The sequence below is a fragment of the Struthio camelus genome, chromosome 29 (genome assembly GCF_040807025.1).
Source record: "Struthio camelus isolate bStrCam1 chromosome 29, bStrCam1.hap1, whole genome shotgun sequence".
NCBI lineage: Eukaryota > Metazoa > Chordata > Aves > Struthioniformes > Struthionidae > Struthio > Struthio camelus.
Window position 1 is genome coordinate 2,876,955 of NC_090970.1, and position 15,633 is coordinate 2,892,587.

The window sequence follows — 15,633 nt, forward strand, 5'->3', positions numbered from 1 at the left end:
CTCAGCCCAACACAGAGTTCAACACCTGAACAACTAACAGAAGAATTGCCAAGGGACCAACAGACTTGAGCTGGTTTCAATCCACATACTCCTTCCCAGTGACTGGGGACACCCAGGGTCGTGACGGTGAGCATATTATAGAGGCTGGTAACAGGGATCACATTTTCATTGTGATTAAACTGCATATTGCAATTGCTGCATTTTGCTAAGCGTAACTTACACTTGTACTGTGATTTCAGTACACTGCTGCATCACTCTGCTGAATCCAAACCCCCGTGTAACATCAAATATCATCAAAGAATAAATTCTGATATTAAACATTACACTCTCCAGGTGTGGAACATCAAAAAGACCCTGGTCAGACACTATTGGACTCTGTCAAGCACGCGTGCCAGCTGTCTTGGGAAGGGAAGATCCTTGGGAGGGATTCATCTCCCCCAGCCTTGCCCTCTTGGACAGAGGTGTCTGTGTCCGGACCAGTCACACCAGCTCCCATTCCAGCAAGGCAGAGGAACAGTCAAGTGAAGGCAGGGGCTGACCCGACCCTTTCTAGACATCTTCGTCCCAATGAGATCCTGAGACCCTGTCCTCACGCCCCTTTACCATGTGTGCTCTCTCTGCAGGCACTGTGGTGGGAGGGGGAGGTCTCTAGCTCTGAGGTGCACATGCTGCAGCAGGTTACGTCCACCCCTTATGTGGAAGGGCAGGTCAACGTTTAGACACCTGTTTTCTCTGGAAAATAACCTTCAGCAGAGGAGTCTGATTATTTATTTAGCTTTTAGGTGCCTCCCTCTCACCGTGGCAGCATTCTTTGACAGAGCAGAAACCTTTGGCGTTTCAGTTGCTCTCAGCATGAGCACTTCCCAAGGGGAAAAAAGGCATCCCAAGGGGAAAAAAGGCATCCCAAGGGGAAAAAAGGGCTCATTGACTTTGTACAGAGTCACGGGATCTGGTCTGCCAAGGAGTCCTGCCCCTCACTGCCCTGCACTCGCACCTCTCTCCGCTGAAGGACACTCACCCTCACAAGTGCCTCTCAGAGAGAAACTGGACGGAGCGGAGAGTGGAGGACTTCAGGCGGTAAGGGAAGATTTCCAAAGTCTTCTCTCTCAGCCCACATATGGAGATGGTGATGAAGAGCGGGACAAGGGCAGCTCATTTCCCAGCCCCACAGGGTGCATTTTCTGCAGCCTCACAGCTCCAAAGGGAGCTGGGGACGACTCACTCCCATTCAGACCCCTCTGTTGCACAACTTGCAGTGTCAGTATCTGAACTGCGGCTGAAACTCCCCCCAACCCCAGGGAGCCTGAGAGCAAGAAGTGGAGCAGCATGGAGAGGAGGGGAAACAAGGGGCAGCACCATGATCCTGCTGCCGAGGGAGGCAAGGAGAGAGATGGACGGGCACTCACAAAAGCCTTCACCTTGCCCACCTGGCCATGCTGCCTCACAGACAGCGACATTGCAGGGCAGGTGCTCCCAGCCCCTTTGTCGGGGAGCACAAAATGACCCCATGGCAGGAGAGATGCCCCTCTCCTCTGCTGGAGGTCTGGCTGCAGAGGAGGCAGCTCGTGCCCTGGACTCCACGGCTGTCAGGGCCGAGGCTCTGCTGGGTGGGAGAGGAGACATGGGTGGCTTGCTCAGGGGAGGTGTTTGTATTGGAGGGCCTGACCATGACTTGCAAAAATCCATCCTCCCATGATGATTCTGCTGCTAGCAGTTCCTTCTCATTCCCTGCCCATCGCTGCTGCCTGGAGCTATCCCTGCTGGGAGCTTTCTCTGTCCCTACACCTTTTCCCTCTCAGTCCTCATAGTCTCCATCCCACCCTCTGTGGGCTCAGTTCTGCCCTATAGAAATCCTCCAGGATGGGGACTTGGGCAGGGGCCTCTCTGTGCTTGCAGGTGCTAAGGAGCAGGTCACATAAAGCCTGAGGAAGCCCATAAAGGCGATGCTGGTGCTGTGGTAGGTTGAGGGGTGGGGTTGAAGGGGTTTGCTGAGCTGCCTTCTGTGTGCCAGGGAATCTGCTCTAAAGCATCTCCTCCTCCCATACACTGGAGAAGCCGGGAGAGTGATCTTTAAAAAACTTGTCATGGGGTGAGCTGGGTTCACAAGACCCCCTCCAGGAACCGCAGTAGTGTTGTCCTTCAGCCAGGGACTTACCGTGCAAAGGGCTGGGAAGATGTCTCCCTCGGTGAACTGTCAGCTGTCCTCCCACTCCACACTGCCTTTCACTTCTCTCTGCCTTCTCCCAGCTCCCGTCAGCAGCAGCAGGCAGTGCCCACAGCCCTGCTGCTCTTGGCAGAGGAGCTGCTCCTGCACACAGCGGGACACATGGGCACTGCTGCCACGTTGCCAGGACCTCCTTCTGTCTCAGGAGCCTGGACGCCTTCAGCAACAGTGGCCCAATTAAAGGCAGAAGTTCTCTGTCCCTCAGGCTCCCTCCTCCTGGGAAATGTTCCCTGAAGTAGACTGAAATAATCACCGGTGGTCCCTCTCTGAACACTGAAGGAAGACTGATTCCAGCATTATAACATATCTCACCAGAGGAAGGTCACCTGCTAGAGCAAAGGCCCCAACTCCCTCTCCTCAGGTCACCTGCTAGAGGAGGTCACCTGCAGTTTAGAAGCCCCGTGGACTGGAGTGGGATTCAGATCCTTCACCTGAACTCCACAAACACACAGGAGGTGGGATTCCCCTTGCCCAACCTGATGTGTGCCCAGCAGAGATGTCTGCATGGGAGCTCCTTGTCTAAGCTCCCGCTGTAATCCCTGGAGATGGAGAGTGGGAGTCATTTGCTCACACACAAACCCCTGGCAACACTGGAAGAGACAGAGGTGGTCCAAAGCATGTACCAGTGTCTGCTTGCTCTGACGGAGCCACTCTGAGACCCCCATCCATCAGGTGCGGGCCACCTGGGGAATGTCCTTGGCCATCTGAAATGACCCCAGATGCCCAATACTGCTAGACACCCACTCACGAGGAAGCTGAGACATATCGAGATCCCAGTGTTACCAACAGCTCATGTCATTCAGTGCAGACACTTGATTTCATGACCTAGAAATAGGATGGAAGAACCATGTCGGATGCCTGGGGTGTGCAGCACAACTGCATGCTTCTAGCACATACACCATGGCACCTCCAGGGAAACCATGGCCCCTTTTTTCAGTGCTTGCTGGGCAAGTGCTCCAGGGCATCTCATGTTTTCTACCTATGTCCAGACAACGGAATCCCACCACGACCCTTAGGCCAAATCCATCCTGCCTGCATTCAAGCGTGCTCCATAAATGGGAGGCACATCACATCGAGGTCTCCACTCATGTCTCTGCACCCTCCAACCCTTCGGGCTCTCCTGAACCTGAACCTCTTCTCACCCTTCCACATGATATGAACAGGCATTGGGCTAGTGATGTCCTCAGGGTGGCTGGATCACAGGCTGCCCAGGCCCTGGGACTTCTTCAGTGGCATCTTGTCCTGCCTGGAGATCAATTCACCTCTGTCACAGGCCCCCAAGGTGCTGCAGAATCAGATCAGGCAGCTAATCCCTCTCCTGCCATTCCTGCACAGCTCAGCTCTGTTTCTCCCTGGCCTTGGACACTGCAGGGTTTGCGCTCTGTCTGTGGGAACCTCCTTCCCCAATCACATTGCCACCTGCTATACATGTCAGCATGTCACCCCTTGCAGTCAAAGTCTTTGCCTACAGAAGCTCCTTGGGAACATGTTTCCCTGTGACAAATCTTCTGTCCATGCCACAGCTGAGGTGCTGAACTCCACATATATGCGGACACATGCAGCCTGGGGCACAGCCAGGAGCAAACGGAGATGCCCCAGCTGTCCCAGCACTGCCACATGCTTGGACTAACTGAGATGGGGTGGGGTCTACCCTCGGCTGATCTTCCATGTGGGTGCTAATGACACGAAAGGCAAATTGGAAACCATCAAACAGGACTTCAGAGCTCTGGGAATGGTGGTGAAGGGTCTGGGAGCCCAGGTTGTTTTCTCCTCAGTCTTGCCTGTGAGGGGAAAGGATGGGAGGAGGAGTAGACGAGTTTTCCAAGTTAACAGCTGGCTGCGCCACTGGTGTTGGCAACAGGGCTTTGGTTTCTATGACCATGGGACCCTGTCTGAAGATCAACAGCTGATGGGGAGCGATGGGATCCACCTTACCAAGTGGGGCACGCACGTCTTTGCCAACAGATTGGCCAGCCTGGTACGGAGGGCTTAAAACTAGGCAAGATGGGGGAAGGGGAGTGGTATAGTGGCAGGAGAGTCAGTAAAACACCGCTCAAGTCAGGATGCCTCCAGCGGGTGCATACAGCCAGGGGAGACAGCATGCAACATGGCTATGGAGGCTTCTCTTGCACCTCTCCTGGGAAGCTTGCATGCTTGACTGGCTCTCTGAAATGCCTGTATACCAATGCACGCAGCATGGGGAATAAACAGGAAGAGTTAGAGATCTGTGTGCGGTTGCAGAGCCATGATCTCATTGCAGTGACAGAGACATGGTGGGATAGTTCACATGACTGGGATGCTGTCATGGATGGCTAGGTGCTTTTTAGGAAAGACAGGCCAGGAAGGCGAGGTGGTGGAGTTGCTCTTTATGTGAGGGAGCAGCTAGAATGTGTGGAGCTCTGCCTCGGGGTGGATGAAGAGCAAGTGGAGAGTCTATGGGTAAGGATTAAAGGGCAGGGTAACATGGGTGACACTGTTGTGGGGGTTTACTGCAGGCCACCTGACCAGGAGGAAGTCATCGATGGGGCCTTCTACAGACAGCTGGCAGTAGCCTCACAATCACAGGCCCTGGTTCTCATGGGAGACTTCAACCACCCTGACATCTGTTGGCAAGACAGCACAGCTAGGCACAAACAGTCAAGGAGGTTCCTGCAGAGGATTGATGATAATTTCTTGACTCAGGTGGTGGAGACGCCAACGAGGAGAGGTGCAATGCTAGACCTTGTACTAATGAACAGAGAGAGTCTAGTTGGAGGGGTGAAGGTTGGGGGCAGCCTTGGCTGCAGTGACCATGAGATGGTGGAGTTCAGGATCCTGTGAGGAGGGAGCAGGGCAATGAGTAGGATTGCAACGCTGGACTTGAGGAGAGCTGACTTTGGCCTCTTGAGGGACCTACTTAGGGGAATCTCATGGGACACGGCCCTAGAAGGAAGAGGGGTCCAAGAAAGCTGGTTAATATTCAAGCATCACTTCCTCCAGGCTCAAGAGCAGTGCATCCCTCTGAGGAAGAAGTCCAGCAAAACAGGCAGGAGACCTGCATGGATGAGCAAGGAACTCCTGGCAAAACTCCAGCAGAAGAAGGAAGTGTACAGAATGTGGAAAAGGGGACAGGCCACTTGGGAGGAATACAGGGACGTTGTCAGAGTGTGCAGGGATGCGACAAGGAAGGCTAAGGCCCAGTTGGAATTAAATATGGCAAGAGATGCCAAGGACAACAAGAAGGGGTTCTTCAAATACATCAACAGCAAAAGGAAGACTAGGGAAAACGTGGGCCCGCTGCTGAATGGGGCGGGTGCCCTGGTGACAAAGGATACAGAGAAGGCAGAGTTATTGAATGCCTTCTTTGCTTCCGTCTTCACTGCTAAGGCCAGTCCTGAGGAATTCCAGACCTTGGAGACAAGAGAGGAAGGCTGGAGAAAGGAAGACTGTCCCTTGGTGGAGGAGGATCGGGTTAGAGATCTTTTGTCCAAACTGGACATCCATAAATCCATGGGCCCCGATGGGATGCACTCACGAGTGCTGAGGGAGCTGGCGGATGTTATCGCTAGGCCACTCTCCATCATCTTGGAAAGGTCCTGGAGATCAGGAGAGGTGCCTGAGGACTGGAAGAAAGCCAATGTCACGCCAGTCTTCCAAAAGGGCAAGAAGGAGGAGCCAGGAAACTCCAGGCCTGTCAGCCTCCCCTCCATCCCTGGAAAGGTGATGGAACAGCTCCTCCTGGAGGTCCTCACTAAGCATGTGGAGGACAAGAAGGTGATCAGGAGGAGTCAGCATGGATTCCCCAAAGGGAAATCATGCTTGACCAATCTGATAGTCTTCTATGACGGAATGCCTGGCTGGGTAGATGAGGGCAGAGCAGTGGATGTTGTCTACCTGGACTTGAGCAAAGCTTTGGACACTGTCTCCCATCCCGTCCTCCTAGGGAAGCTCAGGAAGTGTGGGCTAGATGAGTGGACGGTGAGGTGGCTTGAGAACGGGCTGGATGGCCGAGCTCCGAGGGTTGTGGTGAATGGCGCAGAGTTGAGTTGGAGGCCTGTGGCTAGTGGTGTCCCCCAGGGGTCAGTCCTGGCTCCAGTCTTGTTCAATATATTCCTCAATGACTTGGAGGAAGGGACAGAGTGCACCCTCAGCAAGTTTGCTGATGATACTTAACTGGGAGGAGAGGCTGACACACCAGAAGACTGTGTTGCCATTCAGAGGGACCTGGACAGGCTGGAGAGTTGAGCAGAGAGGAACCTCCTGAAGTTCCACAAAGGCAAGTGCACGGTCCCGCACCTAGGGAGAAATAATCCCATGCAGCAGTACAGGCTGGGGGTTGACCTGCTGGAAAGTAGCTCTGCTGAGAAGGACCTGGGAGTCCTGGAGGACAAGTTAAGCATGAGCCAGCAATGTGCTCTTGTGGCCAATGGTCTCCTGGGGTGCATAAGCAAAGGTGTTGCCAGCAGGACGAGGGAGGTGATCCTGCCCCTCTCCTCAGCCCTGGGGAGGCCTCCCCTGGAGTACTGTGTCCAGTTCTGGGCTCCCCAGGACAAGAGAGACATGGCACTCCTGGAGAGAGTCCAGCGGAGGGCTACCAAGATGATTAGAGGGCTGGAGCATCTCTCCTAGGAAGAAAGACTGCAAGAGCTGGGCCTGTTCAGCCTGGAGAAGAGAAGATTGAGAGGGGATCTCATCAACGTGTATAAGTATCTGAAGCGGGGGATGTCAAGAGGATGAAGCTAGTCTCTTCTCCGTGGTGCCCAGCAACAGGACAAAAGGCAATGGGCAGAAACTGAACCAGAGAGGAAGTTCCACCTAAACCTGAGGAAAAACTTCTTGACTGTGAGGGTGACAGAGCACTGGAACAGGTTGCCCAGAGGGGTAGTGGAGTCTCCTTCGCTGGAGATATTCAAAACCTGTCTGGATGTGATCCTGGGCAATATGCTCTAGGTGACCCTACTTGAGCAGGGAGGTTGGACTAGATGATCTCCAGAGGTCCCTTCCAACCTAAACGATTCTGTGATTCTGTGATTATGTGATTTGAAGGGTAGTGCTTTGGTGCAACAGGTCACCCAGAGGCCTCTGAGGTCACCCCATGCCTTTGTGTTTCAAAGAACACCAGCAAGGATAGAGAGACCTCAGTAAATATGGAGAGATCCTGGGGATAGAGCAAGGGGAGGAAGCATGTTGGGTGTCTACAGGCTGCAGGGATGCAGGCACAGGCATGGGACAGTGTAGGACAGCCTGTGGTGGAGACGGCTGAGGGCACTGCCATGGCTGAAAGCCTCCAACAGAACCGAGGTCTCTAGCCTCTTGGCTATGGTTGGTGTCTCTGCTCCTAAGGCCTCTGAGAAGAAGTTTCCTTAAACCACTGGGACCTCCTTGTCCACGGGGAACCAAGAGATGCCATATTGTTGTCCTGCAGTTGGAGCTGCACATGCCCACCTTCACACTGACCCCCAGAAAGAGCCCCGAACAACGTGTGAGGGAAGTCACCACCCTTCACAAGGGCTGGGTGTCAGGGCCTGGTTGCTCTGCTTCATTACACACATCAAGGCTGACTTGGCATCACAGCCACCTGCACATTGTCTTGGCCTACCTGCAATCAGAGCCTCCAACTTTCTGCTCTCATCAGCCCCCTGGGAAGGCTTTGTCAGTAATGGCCCTCAGTGGGACTCCTTAACACTCCAAGAAACTTGGGATTTACTTCTCACTTCAACTTCTGGAGAGGTTTCTTCAGCCTCCTCTCAGCATCCAAGGTTCATGGGCTCAACACCAGATACACCTGAGGGGTCATTAAAATGCAAAAAGCCCTAACAACCCAGGTCTCTTTCCATCATTTTCTTCAGCTCTTCTGTGGCTAATTAGCAAGTGTTCAGGAGGGTATTGAAAAGAGAAGGATTTCAAGGAGCACCTGAGAGATGTCTGCTTTTCAAGATTTTTTTATTCTTCAGGTTTCAGGGGAAGTGATACCCACCTCCTCCAATTCACACTGACCCACAGGGTCCCTTGATGAAGCCTGGACACGCAGGAAAAGCAGTAGTTTGGATAGGAGACGTGTATGGACAACCTTCCTCCCCACCTCCCCAGCCCTGACATTTCTCTCCTCAGCCCCTGGCGACTTCCCTCACTCGGCTTAACATCTAGCCTTTTCCCACTCAAGCCTGTAGCTGAATGTTACAGCTCCTGGGCACCAAGTCCCACCTGCTTTCCTTAGAAAATCAACTGCAAACAGACACAGAAGGATTTGTCTCAATTCGGATCAAACATGATGCAGTGTCCTAAGAAATACAATACAATCCTCAAGTGCATGTCAGGGGCAAGAAGCCTCCAGGAAGGTCCACAGTCTGCAAGGAATAGCCTTCCTTGACATGTTCTTGACAAACAGATAGGCAAGGCTAGATAGAAACACAGTGAAGGAGTTGGTTGACGAGACAATGAGAGTGCTGAAAGACGAGACAAGCTTCCGACTCCCTGAAGCTCAGAGCAGTGACTAGGGAGTTGAGAGGAGCCTGAATGATACAGAGGAAGGGGAGGAGGAAAACTGGGAAACTATGGGAAGGGCATAAGCCCAGATCGTCTGATGCAAAGTTGACCTCAGAAGTGATCAATGTAATCAGGACATGTGGAAATATGTGAGAGATGACTGAGATGACATCCACAGCCTAACAGACAGAGCAGTGGAAACTCAAGGTCAAGAGCATATTAATACTTATTCTCCCGAGATTAATACCCTTCTTCAAAATTTCCACTATTTCATCATACAAAAACACTGATATTAAAATTACTCAGTCATTTCACCTGATGGATGCATGTTCATATATTTGAAACGCTGAAACCAACTCTTCCCCTTTCCAGGCAGAGCTCAGGTGTGTAACCACAAGGAGCCAGTAGCATTTGGAGAGGCCCCAGTGTCTCGGAGGTTCCTGCCTGGGCCTGGCAGCTCTCCTAGGGGAACTGCAGGAGATCAGAGCCCCTTGGAGCTTCGGACGGAGGCTGGGAAGAGGGGACCAGGGCACCTGCAATGACACCAGCTGTCCATGGCCCTGTGACGGCATCCCAATCCAGTTCTGAAAAATCTTTCCTTAAATAAATAAATAAAAAACAACAACTATAAGACCACTAAATCACCCTAAAAGACCACTAAATTAAAAAGAAAAAAAAATTCCGAAAGACAATAAGAATATACGCAGACACACGCACAAACACACACACAAAATCCAAGCTGGAAAGTATAACAAATATTTATTTGCTTAAAATCTTTTTCTTAATTTCTTTCTTGTCTCATTTTTCATGTCATTTTCCAAACATTCCTGTTATAATCAGGCCTACACCATTAAAAAGGTTCTTTTTGTGTCTCACACAGAGCCCAGTCCTCAGAAAGCCACCCCCTGCCACTGGCCACACACCCAGGTGTCTGCCCTTCCCTTTCTAGTCATGGGAACTCAGCGACCCCAGGGCATCTCAGGCAGCAACAGCCTCCATATGTGGGCAAACGAATAAAGGCCTGAATGAACGTTTTTAGTCTTAAAGTTGAAACCTATCCAAAAAACAGCACTCTGACCAAACTGAAAAGAACACACAGCCATTTCCAGAAGGTCAAGTATGTTTTACCAGTTCTAATGAATCTTGTCTTTCTTTCTTTCTTATTAGCAGCACCAAGTGCATGCAGTGCAGTATTTCCTCCTTCTAGTGGAGTATAGATATTTGTGTCCAGTTATTCAGCCCAATACCTTTTCTACCAACCCTCTGAATGCAGAAGCTTTGTTCTGAGCAACTACTTTATTCAGAGGGACCTATTTCCTCTGCCTTCTTCTGCCTCCCTGTCCTTTCTGCTTCCTCTCACTGTTCTGTCTTTCCAGAGCTCTTCAGGGAAAGATTCACTGAATCACAGCACTTAGGGTGGACGAGACCTCTGGAGGTCATCTAGTCCTGTCCCCCACTCACTCCAAGGGAACTAGATGAGCTTGCTCAGAGGCTTGCCCCAATTGCACCTAGTCCACAAACATGCAGAGAGTGCGCTCCATGCCATGGTCCAAGATGTTAATGAAAACCTTGAACAATGCTGTCCCACCTGTTGATCCCTGCAGGATGCTGCACGTAATCAGCCACCAGTTGGACCTTGTGCCACTGGTCACAGCATTTTGGCCCAGTGGTCCAGCCCATTTTCCACCTGCCTTATGGTCCATTTGTGCAGTGCCGTGGACTGGCTCGTTACCATCTCCAAGGCAAAGCTCTGTGCACTCTGGCCACCCCTTTGCACAGGGCACACCTCCACCTCTTTGCTGTCCCAGCCTGCCTTCCCCAGGAGCCCATTTTCATCTCACCATGTGAGCTACCCACCACGTGTGTGTAATCCCATGGGGACAGGGGAGAGGGAGGTGTCAATAAAGGGGCTATGGCTGGGATGTTGAATGTGGGGTCCAGAAGAGAGGAGGACTCAAAAGAGGGGAGTGGAAGAGGAAGGCCAAGGTGACACAGCTGTGGTGTTGACGGTGAGGTCACTTCTTGTGCAGGAAGCTCGCTGGCCTGCATCGGGAAGAAGCTATTCTGAGGACAAGAAGCACATCACACCACTACTCATCCCAGCCAAAAGAAGATAAGGGCGGGAGGATGGGGAGAGGCAGGGAAGGGGGACATGACTGCAGTGTTGACTGTGAGGTCCCATCCATGTGCCTGCTCCTTGCCCATCACCTGCAGAGACTGGAGTGACCTCACAGTCAGGTACTCAGGCAGAAATGATTTCTCAGTTTCCAACCCATGTGCTTGCTCCTGGCTCATCACCTGCAGACACACAAGTGACCTCACAGTCACCTGCATGGTCCTGGGTCTCCTAAGGCCCTACAAGATTCTGAGACACAATCCTCTCCTAAAATAGGGCCATGATACAATAGATGTTGGCCCTGTCATTCAGAAGGAACTCGGCAGGCTGGAGATAATGGGCAGACAGAAACCTCAGGAAGTTCCACAAAGGGAAATGCAGTGTCTTGCACCTGAGGAAATATAACCCCATGCAGCAGGACATGCTGGGTGCCGAGTGGCTGGAAAGCAGCTTGGCCAAGAAGGGCCTGGGGGTCCTGGTAGACAACATGAAGCAGCAGGAGCCAGACAAGTGTCCTGGTGGCAAAGGCCACCCTGGTTTCCTGAGCTGCAGTGGGAAGAGCGTTGCAGCAGGGCAAGGGCTCTGTGCCTGGAGGCTCTGGGTCTGCAGGCTCTGCGCCTGCTGTCTAACCACATCCTCAGGCAGAAGTGACCTCACAAACACCTGCCTTAGGCCGCAGCCAAAGGCTCACCTCTCAGCTGCTCACACCGAAGTCACCTCATAATCATCCACCAAGCCAAGGGGCCTACTGCTGGCCCTCCAGCTTCTCTCATGCACACGACCAGCTATGTGCCTGCTGCTATCCAGTCAGGTCTTAAGGCAGAGGGGGCTTCACAACCAACATCCAAGCCTTGTGCCTGCTGCTGGCCTATCACCTGCCAAGACAGGAGACCATGAGCATCCAAGGAAATGAGCTGCTGCAACATCCAATCCATGGGCCTCCTAATGGTCTACCAGATGCTTGCACAGAAGTGACCTCACAGCCACTTTTCCAGCAATGTGCCTGCTGCTGGCCCATCACCTGCAGAGACAGAAGGGACATCACTTTCACCTTTACAGCCATATGCCTCCTACCACCCAAGGAGCTTCTGAGAAACAATGGCTCTCACCACAATGTCCCCTCCGGTTAGACTTTTGGCCTACCAGCTGATCCTTTGCCAGTAACCTCACAGTCTCTTCCAAGCCCACCTGCCTGCAGGAGGTCTGCTGTGTTGAGGGGGATAATGGCTCCCCTTGTGTGGGTGGCCACGCTCCTCCTAATGCAGCCCGTGGTCATCTGGCCTTCTTCACAATGAGTGTGCCCCACTGGCTCATATGGCATTTCTCACAGTGCCCACACCCTTCTCCTCAGGGTCACAGCGCAGCTGGTAAGGTCCCAACCTGCCCTGATGCATGGGGGTTATCCTTCCCCAAGGGCAGGACTTGCCCCTTCTCCATGGAAAACTTCACGAGGTGCCTGTTCCACAAGTTTCTAAAGGTCCCCTAGACTGAAGGGCTCTTGTGTCAGCTGTTACTGTGTGTGCGCAGATGGCTCCCCCTGACTTGTGGTGTCTGTGAGAAGATCACAGCATGAGGAATCAGTCAGGGGGGAATCAGTCTGCTGCCTTTCAGGAACTGTGAGCCCTGGAGCCCTGGAACCATCTCGAGGGCGCACAGGGGACAGAGAAAGTCACGTCTTCAGCTGGGCCTCTGCTCCTGAGCTGGGCCTGGCTCCTGGGACTGCCGGAGCCCAGGGCAACCTGGCAGGCGCTGCAGAGAGACAGCTCTGTCCAGGTGCAGCTCCTTTGAATGGAGCAGCAAGACTCAGGGCACTGCCTGCAGGGGCCAGGAGGAGATGAGCGACTCAGAAGTTAAAGGCAGTTGGGAACGGGAGGACGGCTGAGAGTTCACTGCAGGGAGGAACCTTCACAGCCCCTAACACAGTAAGGCTCTGGCTGCAGGGCACCGCTGCTGTGGTTCCCGGAGGGTTCTTCTGCAGCTGGCACCTTCCACAGCTGAGAGCGTCTGTCCGGGTGGCTCTCCCAGCTTCTGCTGTTTGGAGCAGGAGGTGCTTGAGAGCAGGGATGCGCTGCCACATGGTCAGAGGGACAGGGCATGAGGGCTACCTGCTTGCAGGGACAGGGCATGAGGGCTACCTGCTTGCAGGGCTGGTGCAGGGCTGTGAAGCCAGGGATTGCCCCCAGGTGTGCCCAGGGCTGTAATTCAGAGCAGAGCCCTGCACCCCAGGGTGCTGTGTGCCCGGGGCAGTGACTCTGCTGCCTGCGTGGGTCAGCCCTCAGCCTGCCCGGGGAGCTCCCCACAGCACTGTGGGGAGAAGGTCTGGGTGGAAGGAGCGACCCCCTTCAGAGCAGGTTCATTCTGCTATCGAGAGGGTGCTGTGTGGGTCAGGGCTGCTCTCAGCTCCAGCTCACCCCCATGGTATTTCCAAGGGACCTTTGCAGGAGGTCACTCATGGCAGGAGTTGCCTTGAAGATCAGGAGCTTTCCTGAGTCTCTGCTTTCCGATTCCTGCTTTCTGCAGGTGGGAGGGTTGGAAAAGGAGCTGCCAGGTTTGGACAACAGACTGACGTTCCTAGACTTGACAGAGAGAGATCAAGAGGTCTGCGAGGAACCTCCGAAAACTCTTTCCCCACTCTGCATGGGGTCTGTGAGCGCTGACAGGGAGAAGACGAGGGATAGAGAAGCAGCTCCCATTTCCCAGGAGGAAAAGCTCTGAGCAGGGAAGATCTGATCAGCGAAAGAGAGGAAGCTGGAAACATGAATGCTGTGGGAGGGGGAATGTGGAGACCTCCCCGTGAACCTCTTCCGTGCAGACATGTTCCTCTAAAGGAAGCCCCTCTGTGTCTCCTCTCCCACCCAGCAGAGCCTCTGCCCTCCAGGCCAGGGGGTGCAGGGCATGAGCCTCCTCCTCAGCAGCCCGACCTCCAGCAGAGCTTTGTTTCTCACTGCGGGACAAAGGGGCTGAGAGTGACTGTCCTGCTCTGGTTGCTGTCTGGGAGGTGGTGAGCACAGCTGCGTGAGCTGAAGGCTTTCCTGAGAGCCCGTCTGTGTCTTGCTCCTTGCTTTCCTTGTGGTCGGAGCGTCACAGTAGTCCTCACAGTTTCCTCACCTCTTTGTGCTGCTCTGGTTCTTGCTCTCACGCTCGGTGGGGTTAAGGAGGGGGTTCAGCTGCAGCGGAGGCAGGAACTTCCCACTCCCCTGACAGTGCCTGTAGAAAGAGTGCAGAGGGTGAACTGATGTGAGGGCAGGGTCCATGTCAGTGGGGCAGAGAGGTTGAGGAAGGGTTGGGTCAGCCCCTGCCTTCACTGCACTGTTTCTCTCCCATGCTGGAGTGGGAGCTGGTGTGACTGATTCACTGATTCAGATACAGGCAGCTTCACTCAGCTCAGGGTGCCCATCCCCAGGTATCTCCACCAACTGCACAGGACAGTCTGACACCTCCATTTACAGGCCCAGGTGGAGCAGGGCTGACTCCTCTGTAGCCCATGGGCAGAGGCCCCTGCTCTGCACCACACACTCAGCCGAAAGCAGAGGTGAGGGAAGGGAGCAGAACAAGGTAAAGGAGAGAGGCAATGTGGGGGTTGCTCTGAGGAGGGCAATGGGTTTGGCTCAGAGAAGCCTGTGCTAACTTGTCAATGCCTGTTCCTCCTTGGACAGTGTCCTGAAGCAAGGCAGAGCAAATGTCCAACAGCAGCTCTCCCAACGAGTTCCTTCTCCTGACATTTGCGGACACACGGGAGCTGCAGCTCCTGCACTTCGCACTCTTCCTGGGGATCTGCCTGGCTGCCCTCCTGGCCAACGGCCTCATCATCACAGCCGTAGCCTGCGACCACCGCCTCCACACCCCCATGTACTTCTTCCTCCTCCACCTCGCCCTCCTCGACCTGGCCTCCATCTCCACCACTGTCCCCAAATCCATGGCCAATTCCCTGAGGGACACCAGGGCCATTTCCTACGCAGGATGTGCTGCCCAGCTCTTTTTCTTTTCCTTTTCGGTTGGAACTGAGTGTTCCCTTCTCACAGTCATGGCCTATGACCGCTACATTGCCATCTGCAGACCCCTGCACTATGGGACCCTCCTGGACAGCAGAGCTTGTGTCAGGATGGCAGCAGCTGCCTGGGCCAGTGGTTTTCTCTGTGCTCTCCTGCACACTGCTAACATATTTTCCATGCCACTCTGCCAAGGCAATGTCGTGGACCAGTTCTTCTGTGAGGTTCCCCAGATCCTCAAGCTCTCCTGCTCACATTCCTACGTCAGGGAAGTTGGTCTTATTGTGGTTACTGCCTGTTTAATATTTGGGTGTTTTGTTTCCATTGTGCTGTCCTACGTGCAGATCTTCAGAGCTGTGCTGAGGATGCCCTCTGAGCAGGGAAGGCACAAAGCCTTCTCCATGTGCCTCCCTCACCTGGCTGTGGTCTCTCTGTACATGACCACCGGCTTGTTTGGCTACCTGAAGCCCCCCTCCATCTCCTCCCCAGCTCTGGATCTGGTGGTGGCTGTTGTGTACTCGGTGGTGCCTCCAGCAGTGAAGCCCCTCCTCTACAGCATGAGGAACAAGGAGCTCCAGGAGGCCCTGAGGAAACTGATTCAGCTGGTTCTAGTTCAGCAGCACTAAGCTGCCCATCCCTTTTCATAAGGGGCTTCTGATTTCTCTCAAACAACTGTTATGCTTTGCGCATTGTCTCTGTGATAATCATGTTTGTACAGAAGGGTCTGAATTCCTTCCACTTCTTCAGCAGTACCTACCCAGTCGATCTGACCCAGAGGCCTTTTGTAACTCTCCCTATGACTGTGTCAGAGCTGCTTTCTCTCTAACAAAAGAGGGTTT

The 15,633-nt window shown here is 53.5% G+C and overlaps 1 protein-coding gene across 1 annotated transcript; it reads left to right on the forward strand.

The window, feature by feature from the left end:
* The first annotated feature begins 14,409 nt into the window (after window positions 1–14,409).
* On the forward strand, window positions 14,410–15,420 carry LOC138062803 (olfactory receptor 14J1-like). Its single transcript, XM_068921812.1, has one exon. The coding sequence runs from the start codon at window positions 14,485–14,487 to the stop codon at window positions 15,418–15,420; it is 936 nt and encodes a 311-aa protein (XP_068777913.1). The 5' UTR covers window positions 14,410–14,484.
* Window positions 15,421–15,633: the final 213 nt, after the last annotated feature.